Here is a 13517-nt window from a genome sequence, read left to right as displayed (position 1 = left end):
AGGTGCATGTATCTTTTGGAGATAGTGAGTTCATTTCCTTTTGATAAATACCCAGCAATAGAATTACTGGACCATGTGGTACCTTATTTTTAATATTTTGAGAACTTTCATGCCATTTGTTGTTGTTTTTTAAATTAAATTTTTTTTTTTTTTTTTTTTTTTTTTTGCTGTGCCTGTGGCATGTTGAAATTCCAGGGCCCGGGATTGAATTCATGATATAGCAGTAACTGGAGCCCTGGCAGTGACAACGCTGAATCCTTAACCCACTGAGCCACCAGGGAGTTTCCTTCCATACTATTTTGCATATTGGCTGGACCAATTTACATTTCTACCAACAGGTCACAGGAATTCTCTGTTTTCCCACATGTTATTTCTTGCCTTTTTTTTTTTTTTTTTTGTCTTTTTGTCTTTTGTTGTTGTTGTTGTTGTTGTTGCTATTTCTTGGGCCGCTCCCGCGGCACATGGAGGTTCCCAGGCTAGGGGTTGAATCGGAGCTGTAGCCACCGGCCTACGCCAGAGCCACAGCAACTCGGGATCCGAGCCGCGTCTGCAACCTACACCACAGCTCACGGCAACGCCGGATCGTTAACCCACTGAGCAAGGGCAGGGACCGAACCCGCAACCTCATGGTTCCTAGTCGGATTCGTTAACCACTGCGCCACGACGGGAACTCCTTTTTTTTTTTTTTTTTTTTTTTTGTCTTTTTGTCTTTTTGTCTTTTGTTGTTGTTGTTGTTGCTATATTTCTTGCCTTTTTGATCGTAGTCATTCTGACAGATGTGGAGTAATATCTCACTGTGGCATTTCTCTCATGATTAGTGATGTTGAGCACCTTTTCATGCATTGGCCATTTGTGTGTCTTCTGTGGAAAAATGTCTATTCAGCCTCTGTGGTTTTTTGTTTGTTTGTTTGTCTTTTTAGGGATGTGCCTGCAGTATATGGAGGTTCCCAGGCTAGGAGTTGAATCAGAATCAGATCTGTAGCGGCTGGCCTACACCACAGCCACAGCAACCCCAGATCCAAGCCATGTCTGTGACCTACACCATAGCTGTGGCAAGGCTGGATCCTTAACCCACTGAGCGAGGCCAGGGATCGAACCTTCGTCCTCATGGTTACTAGTCAGATTAGTTTTCGCTAAGCCACAATGGGAACTCCCTCTGCCCATTTTTAATTTTTATTTTATTTTATTTATTTTATTTTATTTTATTTTAATTTAATTTAATTTTATTTTATTTTATTTTTGTCTTTTTAGGGCTGGACCTGCAGCATATGGAGATTCCCAGGCTAGGGGTCTAATTGGAGCTACAGCTCTGACCACAGCCACAGCAACAGTAATGCAGGATCCAAGCTGCACCTGCAACCTACACCACAGCTCATGGCAACACCAGATCCTTAACCACTGAGCAAGGCCAGGGATTGAACCCACATCCTCATGGATACTAGTTGGATTTGTTTCCGCTGTGCCACGATAGGAACTCCTGGATATTAACTCCTTATCAGATATGTGATTTTTGTAGATATTTTCCCCTATTCTGTAGGCTGCCTTTTCATTTTGTTGATTGTTTCTCTGGCCGTGTAGAACCTTTTTAGTTTGATATAGTCCCACTTGCTGATTGTTGCTTCTGTTGTTTTTGCTTTCGGTGTCATCTCCAAAAAATTATTGCCAAGACTAATGTCAAGAAGATTTTTCCCTGTGTTTTTTTCTAGGAATTTAATGGTTTCAGGTCCTATTACATTTAAGACTTTAATCCCTCTTGAGTTAATTTTTGTGAATGGTATAAGACAGGAAGTTTTAGAAGTTTTATTCTTTTGCACATGAAAACCATTTCCAACATCATTTATCAAAGAGACTGTCTTTTCCCCATTGAGTATTTTTGTTAAATATGAGTTGACCATATATGCATGGGGTTTATTTCTGGGCTCAAGCTGTTCCATTGGTCTGTGTGTCGTTTTTGTGCTAGTCTCATACTGTTTGGATTCCTGTAGCTGATGCCTCCAACTTTGTTCTTTTTCCTCAAGATTCCTTTGTAATTTAGGTTGTTTTGTAGTTTCATAAAAATGTTAGTGTTTATTGTTCTATTTCTGCAAAAAAAACACGCCATTGAGATTTTAATAGGGATTACATTGAATCTGTAGATTGCTTTGAGTTGTATGGACATTTTAATAGTATTCTTCCAATCCCTGAGTACAAAATATCTTTCCAAGCATTTTATTTATTTATTTATTTTTTTGTCTTTTTAGGGCCGCACCCATGGCATATGGAGGTTCCCAGGCTAGGGGTCTAATGGGAGCTAATGGCCAGCTGCCTCCTGGCCTATGCCACAGCCACAGCAACGCTGGATCCAAGTTGCATCTGCGACCTACACCACAGCTCACGGCAACACAGGATCCTTAACCCACTGAGTGAGGCCAGGGATCGAACCTGCAACCTCATAGTTCCTAGTCAGATTCGTTTCCACTGAGCCACAACAGGAACTCCTTTCCAAGCATTTTAAAAATTCATACAAATGAGTGATATTTTCTGCATGTTCTTTCTCTCTCCGTCTCTCTCACAATAGTGTCAGAGTTCTTATTTGTCTTTTCTGGCCCAAGAACTCTAGGAATATATTTATAATCCTCTTTCTGCATACCTAAATTGAAATTGTACTGCAGTGCAAATATGGTGGTGGCAAAGATTTCACCTTCCTTGTTAAAGTATGTTAGGAAGCTGGAGGCTTTACTTTTGTAAAAAATAAGCAGAACATTTATTTGTTAAGTAGTAACAAAATATTCCATTTTGAGTATTGTTGAATCTTTTTGAGTAGTTAACCATATCTGCCTTTTTACAAATTCATTCAGTGTTACAGATGTTCATTTTTACTTAGTGGAACTATAATTAATCTCTAATTTTTTATTGTATAGAAATTTACGGCAGCAGTGTCAACGCCGGATAAGAAGGCCTCACAGAAGATTGGTTTTCGATTACGTAACTTGCTCAAGCTTCCCAAAGCACATAAATGGTGCATATATGAGTGGTTCTACTCAAATATAGATAAGTATGTATCATGGCTCACGTCATAAATATCACTTGAACCAGAAGTTTAAGGTTTTCAAATATTAAAAGCCTCAACCTTTTCTAGAAGTGTATTTCAATTCTTTTTTTTTCCCTGAATTTCTTTTTCTGTTTCTCATTCTAGTTTGATTAGTTTCCATTTTTAATAGTTTTCTTTTCTCCTCCCCCTTTTGGGAAAGAAGTTGTTATACATTTTTTGTGAAAAATCAAATAAAAGTATAATTTCTATGTTATAATTTACAAAGACCATGGAGTGGAGAGACTCCAAAACAAAGCACCATTATTTGCAGTGAATGTGACTTGTTTTATAAATCTCAGGAATTTTATTTTAATTTATTTTATTTTATTTTTTATTTTTATTTTTTGGTCTTTATAGGGCTGCACTGGTGGCATATGGAGGTTCCCAGGCTAGGAGCTGAATTGGAGCTGTAGCCGCCAGCCTACACCACAGCCACAGCAATGCAGGATCCGAGCCGTGTCTGGGACCTACACCACAGCTCACAGCAACGTCAGATCCTTAACCCACTGAGATCCTTAACCAGCTGAGCTGGGCCAGGAATTGAAACTGTATCCTCACGGATACTAGTTGGGTTCGTTAACCACTGAGCCGTGATGGGAACTCCTTGAGAATTTTAAATGCTAGTATAATAGTAGAGAAACAGTTACTAATGGTAAAAATGATTCAGTAAAATTTTTAGGATAGTCTTTCTGTTTGGGGGATGATATTTATGCATTTTAGTTAAACATAAAAGTTTATGTACAACATAGTAAGAAATTTGAGTGAAATCTAGTAATTCAGCAATAGAATTTATTGAGGAAAATTCTGGGTTTTTTCTTTTTTTTTGTCTTTTTGCCATTTCTTGGGCCGCTCCCATGGCATATGGAGGTTCCCAGGCTAGGGGTCTAATCAGAGCTGTAGCTGCCAGCCTACGCCAGAGCCACAGCAACGCAGGATCTGAGCTGCGTCTGCAAGCTACACCACAGCTCACGGCAACACCGGATCCTAACCCACTGAGCAAGGCCAGGGATCGAACCCGCAACCTCATGGTTCCTAGTCAGATTTGTTAACCACTGAGCCACGACGGGAACTCCGAAAATTCGGATTTTTCATCCACTCTGCAGTCTAATCTAATCTAATCCATGCCAATCAGTGGTGCTTGCTTTGCTGGCTACTTTTTTTTTTTTTTTTTTTTCTTTTTTGGTTGCATGCACAGAATATGGGAGTTCCTGGGCCAGGGATTGACTCCAAGCCACAGCTGCGACTTACACCACAGTTGTGGCAAGGCTGGATCCTTAACCCACTAAGCGAGGCCAGGGATCCAACCTGTGTCCTCATGGATACTAGTCAGATTCATTACTGCCGAGCCACGTGGGAGGATCAAACCCACACCGCCACAGAGACAATGCCAGATCCTTAAACTGCACCACACTGCAAACTCTGCTGGCTACTTATCTTTATTTCCTTTCTCTGCTCTTACCATTTGCCTGCTCTGAAGCTTGTGATCTCATGGACATTCATATTTAAGTTCAAGACATTTATGTGTCATTGCTAAGACTGATTTCTGGTTTCACAGGCTCACGAATAAAATTGTTTTTATTTTTGTCCACAAAGATTTCCATATGCTTAAGAGAGCTTGCAGGGTGTCCTAGTATGATCTGAGTTCTAGATTTCCTAAGAACAGATCTAACCCTCTAGAATCACCCCATTTTCTAAAACTGATTAAATCTCAAAGAGAATTCCTTGGTGGTGGTATTGCCTTTGGGACAAAGATACTTTGTAGCTAACACAGTTTATCCTCACCAGATATAATGATAGTATTAGGATAGCTTCCCAGAGGTAGACTCCTAGAACAGATTTAACAAAAATAGGTGCATCCTGAAATCTCAAGCACACATACTATTTTTTGAATAACTGACACATTTTTTGTTTCATAAATGCAAAGGATTTAGTTTAATTCTAGCACTTGGAATTTGTGCCTGTTTTGTATATATAGAAGTGAAAGTTTGGCTTCTTGTGATTAATATGTTGTAAATTGAAATGAATGTTTTGAATTTTGTCTCTTAAGTAACACATTGTATATTAACTGTTAAAATACTATTTTTGTTTTACAGACCACTTTTTGAAGGTGACAATGATTTCTGTGTATGTCTAAAGGAATCTTTTCCTAATTTGAAAACTAGAAAGTTAACAAGAGTAGAGTGGGGAAAAATCAGGCGACTTATGGGGAAACCCCGGAGGTAAAAATGTTTTTATTTAAAATAAAATTAGTAAATTAGTTGGTAGTAGCATTATCATATTGATTTTTTTATCTTCAAAAGGCCTAGTACCAAAACATAGCTTTTCAGAATAATTAGTTATATGTTAAATATTTCCTATTGACCAATGTTAATGTTGGTGCTTTTTATGCTTATGTATCTTATAATTGCACAATTTCATTTTTGTTCGGATCACAGGCTTGAACAAAATTTTGTTATATATGCTCCACCATGTTTCAAAAAATATTTAACAAGGTACTAAAAAAAGCATTTAATGAAGCTGTAAGGTGATATATACTGTGTTATTATCTTTTGTAAAACTTTTTATCACCTCGAGACCTTCCACAAATGCATATTGTACCTTTTTTTTTTTTTTTTTTTTTGGGTCTTTTCCGGGCTGTACCCATAGCACATGAAGTTCCCAGGCCAGGGGTCAAATCAGAGCTTCAGCTGCCAGCCTTCACCACAACCACAGCAATGCAGGATCGGAGCTGTGTCTTCGACCTACACTACAGCTCATGATGATGCTGGATCCTTAACCCACTGAGCGAGACCGGAGGTTGAACCTGTGTCCTGGTGGATACTAGTCAGATTCATTTCTACTGAGCCACAATAGGAACTACATCCACAAATGCATATTGTACTTTATATAAAAATAGAAATCACGTAAATATATCCAATACATTACTTTCTGAGAATTACTTTTCATGTGAAACTACTTTTCCTTTTCTAGTATTATCTTACACATCAGAAAACCTTATATTACTTCTGAATGAAATTTTGCAGAATGGTAGGTCATTAGTTCTCATATTCTGTCTAATAAAAGCATATGGAAGACTTTCCTTTTAATTTGTGGGGAAATTCAGGGACGGCTTGGAAATATAAAGTGACTTGGACAAGTAGAAATGGAATTTAGTTTTAATGATTTCTGTTGGTAAAAAAGGTGACACCTTGGATTGAAAGGTGACATTGCTACTGATGTTTTAAATATTTCCCTAGTTCATGAGAACAAATTAAAACGTGGTGCGATAGTATGTTTCATACAGGCAATCTATGGTCTTTGGTAATTACTTCAGGCCATTTGAGGACTTTCTGCTGTGCCTTTACATGTTTGAGTACATTGAGCTACAGTGTTTCTAATTATGGTCAGAATGAGATATTAGTCACTATACATTTTATCTGTTATAATTCTGCAATTCAAGTGTCATTATAATATTTCTTTTGTTAACTTATCCTCTATTATCTTGCCATAAAGTTGTTGAATTTTTTTTTTTTTTTTTTTTTTTTTTTTTTGTCTTTTTGCCTTTTCTTGGGCTGCTCCTTTGGCATATGGAGGTTCCCAGGCTAGGGGTCAAATCGGAGCTGTAGCCACTGGCCTACGCCAGAGCCACAGCAACACGGGATCCAAGCTGCATCTGTGACCTACACCACAGTGCCGGATCCTTAGCCCTCTGAGCAAGGGCAGGGATCGAACCGCAACCTCATGGTTCCCAGTTGGATTCGTTAACCACAGAGCCACGACGGGACCTCCATAACATTGTTGAATTTTATAGCCCTTACTTCATCAAGGTAAATTAACAGTTGAAATGAAGTCTTTATTTTCAACACAAGTTTGTAGTTTTTCTTTCCTCTCAGGAAGTTGAGTTACACTACAAAATTATTGACACAGTATACTTCCTGGAATATCCTTGAAAAAAGTAAAATAAAATACCAGGAAGGAGCTTAATGGGAAATTTGCAGGGTAGAAATGAGAATATTGGGTAGGAATACTCAGCATCCTAAAATCAGTCCCAATAAAAAGATATCAGTAGCCCCTCCACTTTTTTTTTTAACCAGATGAACTAATTCTAAAATTCACATATTAGAGTAGAGAAATCAAGCAGGAAGATCCAGGAAAATTCTGAAGAAGCAAGTAATGAAGGGAGGCTACATTTATCAGATATTAAAGTAGATTGTAATGTGATCATAATCAAAATGATGTTGTAGGGGTACATGAATAGCAACATGAATATAAAAGGAGAGAAAGTCCAGATAGAATCCAAGATGTCTACAGGAATTTAATGCATGATAGTAGTGTTTGCATCTCAGACACATAGGGGAGAAGCAAGTTAATTTCCTTAATGGATACTGAGATTACTCAGAAGCAATCTAAGAAAACACAAGTTGGTTTTTTTTTTTTTTTTTTTTTGTCTTTTTGATATTTCTTTGGGCCGCTCCCACGGCATATGGAGGTTCCCAGGCCAGGGGTTGAATCGGAGCTGTAGCCACCGGCCTACGCCAGAGCCACAGCAACGCGGGATCCGAGCCGCGTCTGCAATCTACACCACAGCTCAGGGCAACGCCGGATCGTTAACCCACTGAGCAAGGGCAGGGACCGAACCCGCAACCTCATGGTTCCTAGTCGGATTCGTTAACCACTGCGCCACGACGGGAACTCCCACAAGTTGGTTTTATACCTCATACTTACACCAGAAAAGATTTGAAAAGGATCAGAGATTCAACTGTTTTAAAACAAAGCAGTAAAACTACTAGGGAAATCTGTAGGAGAGTTTTGATTGATCTTAAATTGGAGCAAGTCTTTCTAACAAGCCCCAAAGTGAGAAACCATAAAAGAAAATGTTGATAAATTTGACTTCATAAAAATTAGAACATGTTGCATTGCTCTTTCACCCAAAAATTCCATAAACAAAGTCAAAAGACAATGACAGAAATATTTATAGCTTTTATTACCAGATTAATTTTCTAATATGTGAAGAACTATGAATCAATTTAAATAAGCATATAACCCATAATAAAAATATCTGTTTATATAGACAGTACATAAGAAAAGAAAAAGAATTGAGTCTTCTAAACAGATGAAGAGTTTGGTCTTGGAGTTCCAATTGTGGCTCAGTGGGTTAAGAACTTGACATAGTGTCCATGAAGATGTTGGTTCCATCCTTGGCCTTGTTCAGTAGGTTAAGGATCCCGTGTGCTGCAAGCTGTACATAAGTTGCAGATGCGGCTCGGATCTGGATCCAGCATTGCTGTGGCTGTTGCTGTGGCATAGGCTGGCTCCTGCAGCTCCAATTCCACCCCTAGCCCAGGACCTTCCATATGGCGCAGGTGCAGCCCTAAAAAGAAAAATAAATAATAATAAAAACACTTCAGTCTTACTCATAATGAGAAATATAAAATCAGAGTATGCTGAGATACTATTATTAATTACAGATCTACAGAGTTCATAAAGTTTTAGTATCTTAGGTTGGCAGTGGTGTGGTAAAAAAGTCACTCTTGCTGGTGAGAGACTAAATTTATATAACCTCTGTGGATGGCAATTTGATAATATCTGTCAAATTTCAAATTTCCATACCCTTTGACCTAGTACTTCTAATTTATATCACAGAAATACTTGTATGTGGGTAAAATGATGTGAATAAAATTAGTTTTGCAGTATTATAGTAGCAAAAGATTGGCAAAAACTTAAGTGTCCATAAATAGGGGAATGATTATTTAATGTACCTCAGTAGAGTAGAAAACTCAAATCATTTAACTTAAAATCAAGGGAAGTTTCTTATGTACTGATATAGAAGTGACTGCTAAGATTCTTTAAGAAAGCAAATTAGGGAGTTCCTGTCATGGCTCAGTGGTTAATGAACCCGACTAGTGTCCACGAGAGTGTGGGTTCAATCCCTGGCCTTGCTCAGTGGGTTAAGGATCTGGCATTGCTGTGGGCTGTGGCATAGGTCGAAGATGGGGCTCAGATCCTGCGTTGCTGTGGCTATGGTGAAGGCTGGCAGCTGCAGCTCTGATTCAATCCCTAGCCTGGGAACCTCCATATGCCAAGGGTGCAGCCCTAAAAAAGACAAAAAAAAAAAAGAAAAGAAAAAGAAAGAAATTAAAATAGGGGTTCCATTGTGGCTCGGTGAAAATAAACCCGACTAGTATTCATGCAGATGTGTGTTCGATCCCTGGCCTTGCTCAGTGGGTTAAGGATACGGCAGTTGCCATGAGCTGTGGTGTAGGTCGTAGACACCGCTCGGATGCCACATTGCTGGGCTGTGGTGTAGGCCAGCAGCTGCAGCTCTGATTCGACCCCTATCCCGGGAACTTCCATATGCCTCAGGTATAGACCTAAAAAAAAAAAAAGAAAGAAAGAAAGAAAGAAAGCAAAGTACACAACAGGATACTGTAGTCGTTTGAGAAAAATAGGAAAAGAACATAAACATTTTTTCCTTGTGTATGCCCAAAATATCATGAAGGACATGTATTAAACTTACAATCAGAATCCTCTGGAAGACAAAAACAGGAAACTGAGGAACAGAGATAGCAGTTTTCAGTGTCTTTTGAAACTTTAAATTAGAAGTCTATGAATGTATTAACTATGCACAAATACTATTTAAATAAAATTTGATATCTAAAAGTGTATATTATATCCAGAATGTACGAAGAACTCTGAAAATTCAGTAATGAGAATCATACAGCCCATTTAACATATTGACAAAAGATTTGAGTAGGTGGTTCACTAATGATATAAGGATATCAAATAAACACTTGAGAGGATATTCAACATAATTGGTCATTAGAAAAATGCAAATTAAAACCACAGTGCTGAAACTTTACAAGACTAAGCATACCAGCTGCTGGTGAGGCTATAGGAAAACTTGAACTATTATATCCACCACTAATGGGAATATAAAATGGTATAACCACTCTTTTTTTTTTTTTTTTCCCTCCCCCCACCCCGGTATAACCACTCTTAAAAAACTGTTTCTGGAGTTCCTGTCATGGCGCAGTGGTTAACGAATCCGACTAGGAACCATGAGGTTGCAGGTTCGGTCCCTGCCCTTGCTCAGTGGGTTAACGATCCGGCGTTGCTGTGAGCTGTGGTGTAGGTTGCAGACGCGGCTCGGATCCCGCGTTGCTGTGGCTCTGGCGTAGGCCGGTGGCTACAGCTCTGATTAGACCCCTGGCCTGGGAACCTCCATATGCCGTGGGAGCGGCCCAAGAAATAGCAAAAAGACAAAAAAAAAAAAAAACAAAACTGTTTCTTTTTTTTTAAAGACTAAATTTTTTTTTTTTTTTTTTGTCTTTTCTGGGCCTGCTCCCTTGGCATATGGAGGTTCCCAGGCCAGGGATCTAATCAGAGGTGTAGCTGCCGGCCTACGCCAGAGCCACAGCAACGCAGGATCAGGATCCGAGCCGCGTTTGCAACCTACACCACAGCTCACGGCAACGCCGGGTCCTTAACCCACTGAGCAAGGGCAGGGATCGAACCCGCAACCTCATGGTTCCTAGTGGATTCATTAACCACTGCGCCACGACGGGAACTCCAAGACTAATTTTTTAGAGCAATTTTAGGTTTACAACAAAATTGAGAGGAAGATACAGAGATTTCCCATATACATCCAGCCCCAGGACATACATAGGCTCTCCCCATTTTTAATATCCTTTATCAGAGGGGTACATTTGTTACAGTTGATGAACCTGCATCAGTGTGTCATAATCATGCAAAATCCATGGTTTACATTAGAGTTCACTCTTGGTGTTGTACATTCTTTGAGGTTTTGACAAATGTTTAATGGCATATGTCCACCATTATAATATTTAACAGAGTATTTTCACTGCCCCCAGATCCTTTTATTGTCTCCATAGCTTTTGCGTTTTCCAGAATGTTATCGTATATTTGGATCACACAGCATGTAGCCTTTTCACATTGGCCTCTTTCATATTCTTTGGTAGAATGCATTTCAGGTTCCTTCATGACTTTGCACAGTTTGATAACTCACTCTTTTTAGTGCTGGATATACCAGTTTATTCATTTACCTACTAAAGGACATCTCAGTTGATTCTAAGTTTTAGCAATTATGGGAGTTCCCGTTGTGGCGCAGTGGTTAACGAATCCGACTAGGAACCATGAGGTTGCGGGTTCGGTCCCTGCCCTTGCTCAGTGGGTTAATGATCTGGTGTTGCCTTGAGCTGTGGTGTAGGTTGCAGACGCGGCTCAGATCCCGTGTTGCTGTGGCTCTGGCGTAGGCCGGTGGCTACAGCTCTGATTAGACCCCTAGCCTGGGAACCTCCATATGCCGTGGGAGCGGCCCAAGAAATAGCAACAACAACAAAAGACAAAAACAAAAAAAAAAAAACTAAGTTTTAGCAATTATGAATAAAGGTGCTATAACATCTTTTATAGCAGCAGATTCTTTTTTTTTTTTTTTTTCTTTTTTTAGAGCCACACCCATGGCATATGAAAGTTCCCAGGCTAGGGGTTGAGTTGGAGCTGCAGCTGCCAACCTACACCATAGCTCATGGCAACGCCGGATCCTTAACCCACTGAGCGAGGTGAGGGATCAAACCCATATCCTCAAGGACATTAGATTTGTTTCCACTGAGCTACAACGGGAACTCCTATGTGCAGATTTTTGTGTGGACCTAAGTTTTCAGCTCATTTGGTTAAATACCAAGGAGTGTGATTGTTGGATTTTATGGTAAGAGTGTATTTAGTTTTGTAAGAAGCTGCCAAACTGTCTTCCACTTTGCATTCCCACTAGAAATGAATGAGGTCCTGTTCCATATCCCCACCAGCATTCGAAGTTGTCTTCTGTTTCAGATTTTGGTTGTAAGTGTGTGGAGGTTTCTCATCGTTGTATAATTTGTGATGACATATGGTATTGAGCATCTTTTCATACACTTCTTTGCCATCTGTATATCTTCTTTGGTAGTTTTTGGATTCTTTTTTTCTTAAAACATTAAACATATACGACCATGTGACCCAGCTATTCCACTACGTTAATGAAGAGAAATTAAAACATAGGTTTGCACAAAAACCCACACACAAATGTTCATATCAACTCTGTTGTAATAGCCCAAACCTGGAAATAACCCATAATTCCACCGATAGGTGAATGGGTAAACAAAGAGATGCATCTATAGACTAGGATATGTCACAAGAAAAATGAGCCATTGATACATGCAATAGCATGGATGAATCTTAGAATAATTAAGCTGATTGAAAGAAGCCTGACAAAAGATGACTATACTAGATGACTCCATTTATATAAAATTTTAGAAGAAAGAAACTAAAATGACAGAAAGCAACTTTGTGATTGCTTGAGACTGGGTATAAAAGTGGGAGGAAGCAAGGGAAGGATAATAGGGTAGGCACAAGGGAACGTTGGAGGGCTAATAGATGTCTTCATTATCTTGAATGTAGTGGAGGTTTTCTGGATTTTTTTTTTTTTTTTTTTTTGTCTTTTTTGTCTTTTTTGCTATTTCTTTGGGCCGTTCCCACGGCGTATGGAGGTTCCCAGGCTAGGGGTCTAATCAGAGCTATAGCCACCGGCCTACGCCAGAGCCACAGCAACTCGGGATCAGAGCCGCATCTGCACCCTACACCACAGCTCACGGCAATGCCGGATCGTCAACCCACCGAGCAAGGGCAGGGACCGAACCCGCAACCTCATGGTTCCTAGACGGATTCGTTAACCACTGCGCCACAACGGGAACTCCTGGATATGTATCTCATGGCATGAAAACTATGTTTAATTACCTTTGGTTCATCCTAGAATTTGAAAATAGAAGTAAGACAGACCCTAAAGAGTAGATTCAGTATTCACACTTCAAGGTAGGAAATATGATTAAAAGTTTATGTGGTGACGGAGCCCTATTGGGGCTCAGCAGGTTAAGAACCCAACATAGTGTCCCTGAGGATGTAGGTTTGATCCCTGGCCTCACTCAGTGGGTTAAAGATCCGGTGTTACCACAGGCTGTGGTGTAGGTCGCAGATGCACTTCCCATTTGCCCCCTGGCCTGAGAACTTCCTATGCTGCAGGTGAGGCCTTAAAAAGAAAACAAAAGTTTATGTGGAGCCAAGTCTCATCTTTAATTCCTATATTGGTATTCTCACTGAGTTACAGGGAAAATATCATGTTCTTCTGAATAGAATATTGAAATCATGCTTTGTTCATAAGAAGAAACCTGGCATCCAGATGCAGTTTTGCCTAAGGATGCTGAACAAATCCTCCTGCTTTGTTGAAGGGAGAATCTAGTTTTGTTGATGTATTTTTTTAGTCTCATAAAGCCTGTTTTTAAAAAGATATAAAGGTAATTTACTTTGAAGAGAAAAACATTATTTCTAACAACTCATTTTTAAATACAGTACTCAAAAGAATGAGAGGAATAAAGGGAGTGTGGAGAGGGATGGTCTGACTTGAATTTTTTACGTAGGATAG

The 13517-nt window shown here is 39.4% G+C and overlaps 1 protein-coding gene across 2 annotated transcripts in view; it reads left to right on the top strand.

The window, feature by feature from the left end:
* LIN9 (lin-9 DREAM MuvB core complex component) overlaps positions 1–13517 on the top strand; it is a 74281-nt gene that overhangs the window by 24578 nt on the left and 36186 nt on the right. For both annotated transcript variants that reach the window (XR_014818247.1, XM_021064413.2), the window contains exons 5-6: positions 2901–3034; positions 5164–5289. Coding sequence is in view for 1 of the 2 variants with exons in the window: in XM_021064413.2 (XP_020920072.1) it covers positions 2901–3034; positions 5164–5289 (260 nt within the window). In the remaining variant the exon portion in view is untranslated. The remainder of the gene's footprint in view (positions 1–2900; positions 3035–5163; positions 5290–13517) is intronic.

The sequence above is a fragment of the Sus scrofa genome, chromosome 10 (assembly GCF_054392235.1).
Source record: "Sus scrofa isolate SSC_HxYL_T2T_F1_AM1 chromosome 10, Sscrofa_HxYL_maternal_Yorkshire_Landrace_v2.0, whole genome shotgun sequence".
NCBI lineage: Eukaryota > Metazoa > Chordata > Mammalia > Artiodactyla > Suidae > Sus > Sus scrofa.
This window is presented reverse-complemented; position numbering and strand designations above follow the sequence as displayed.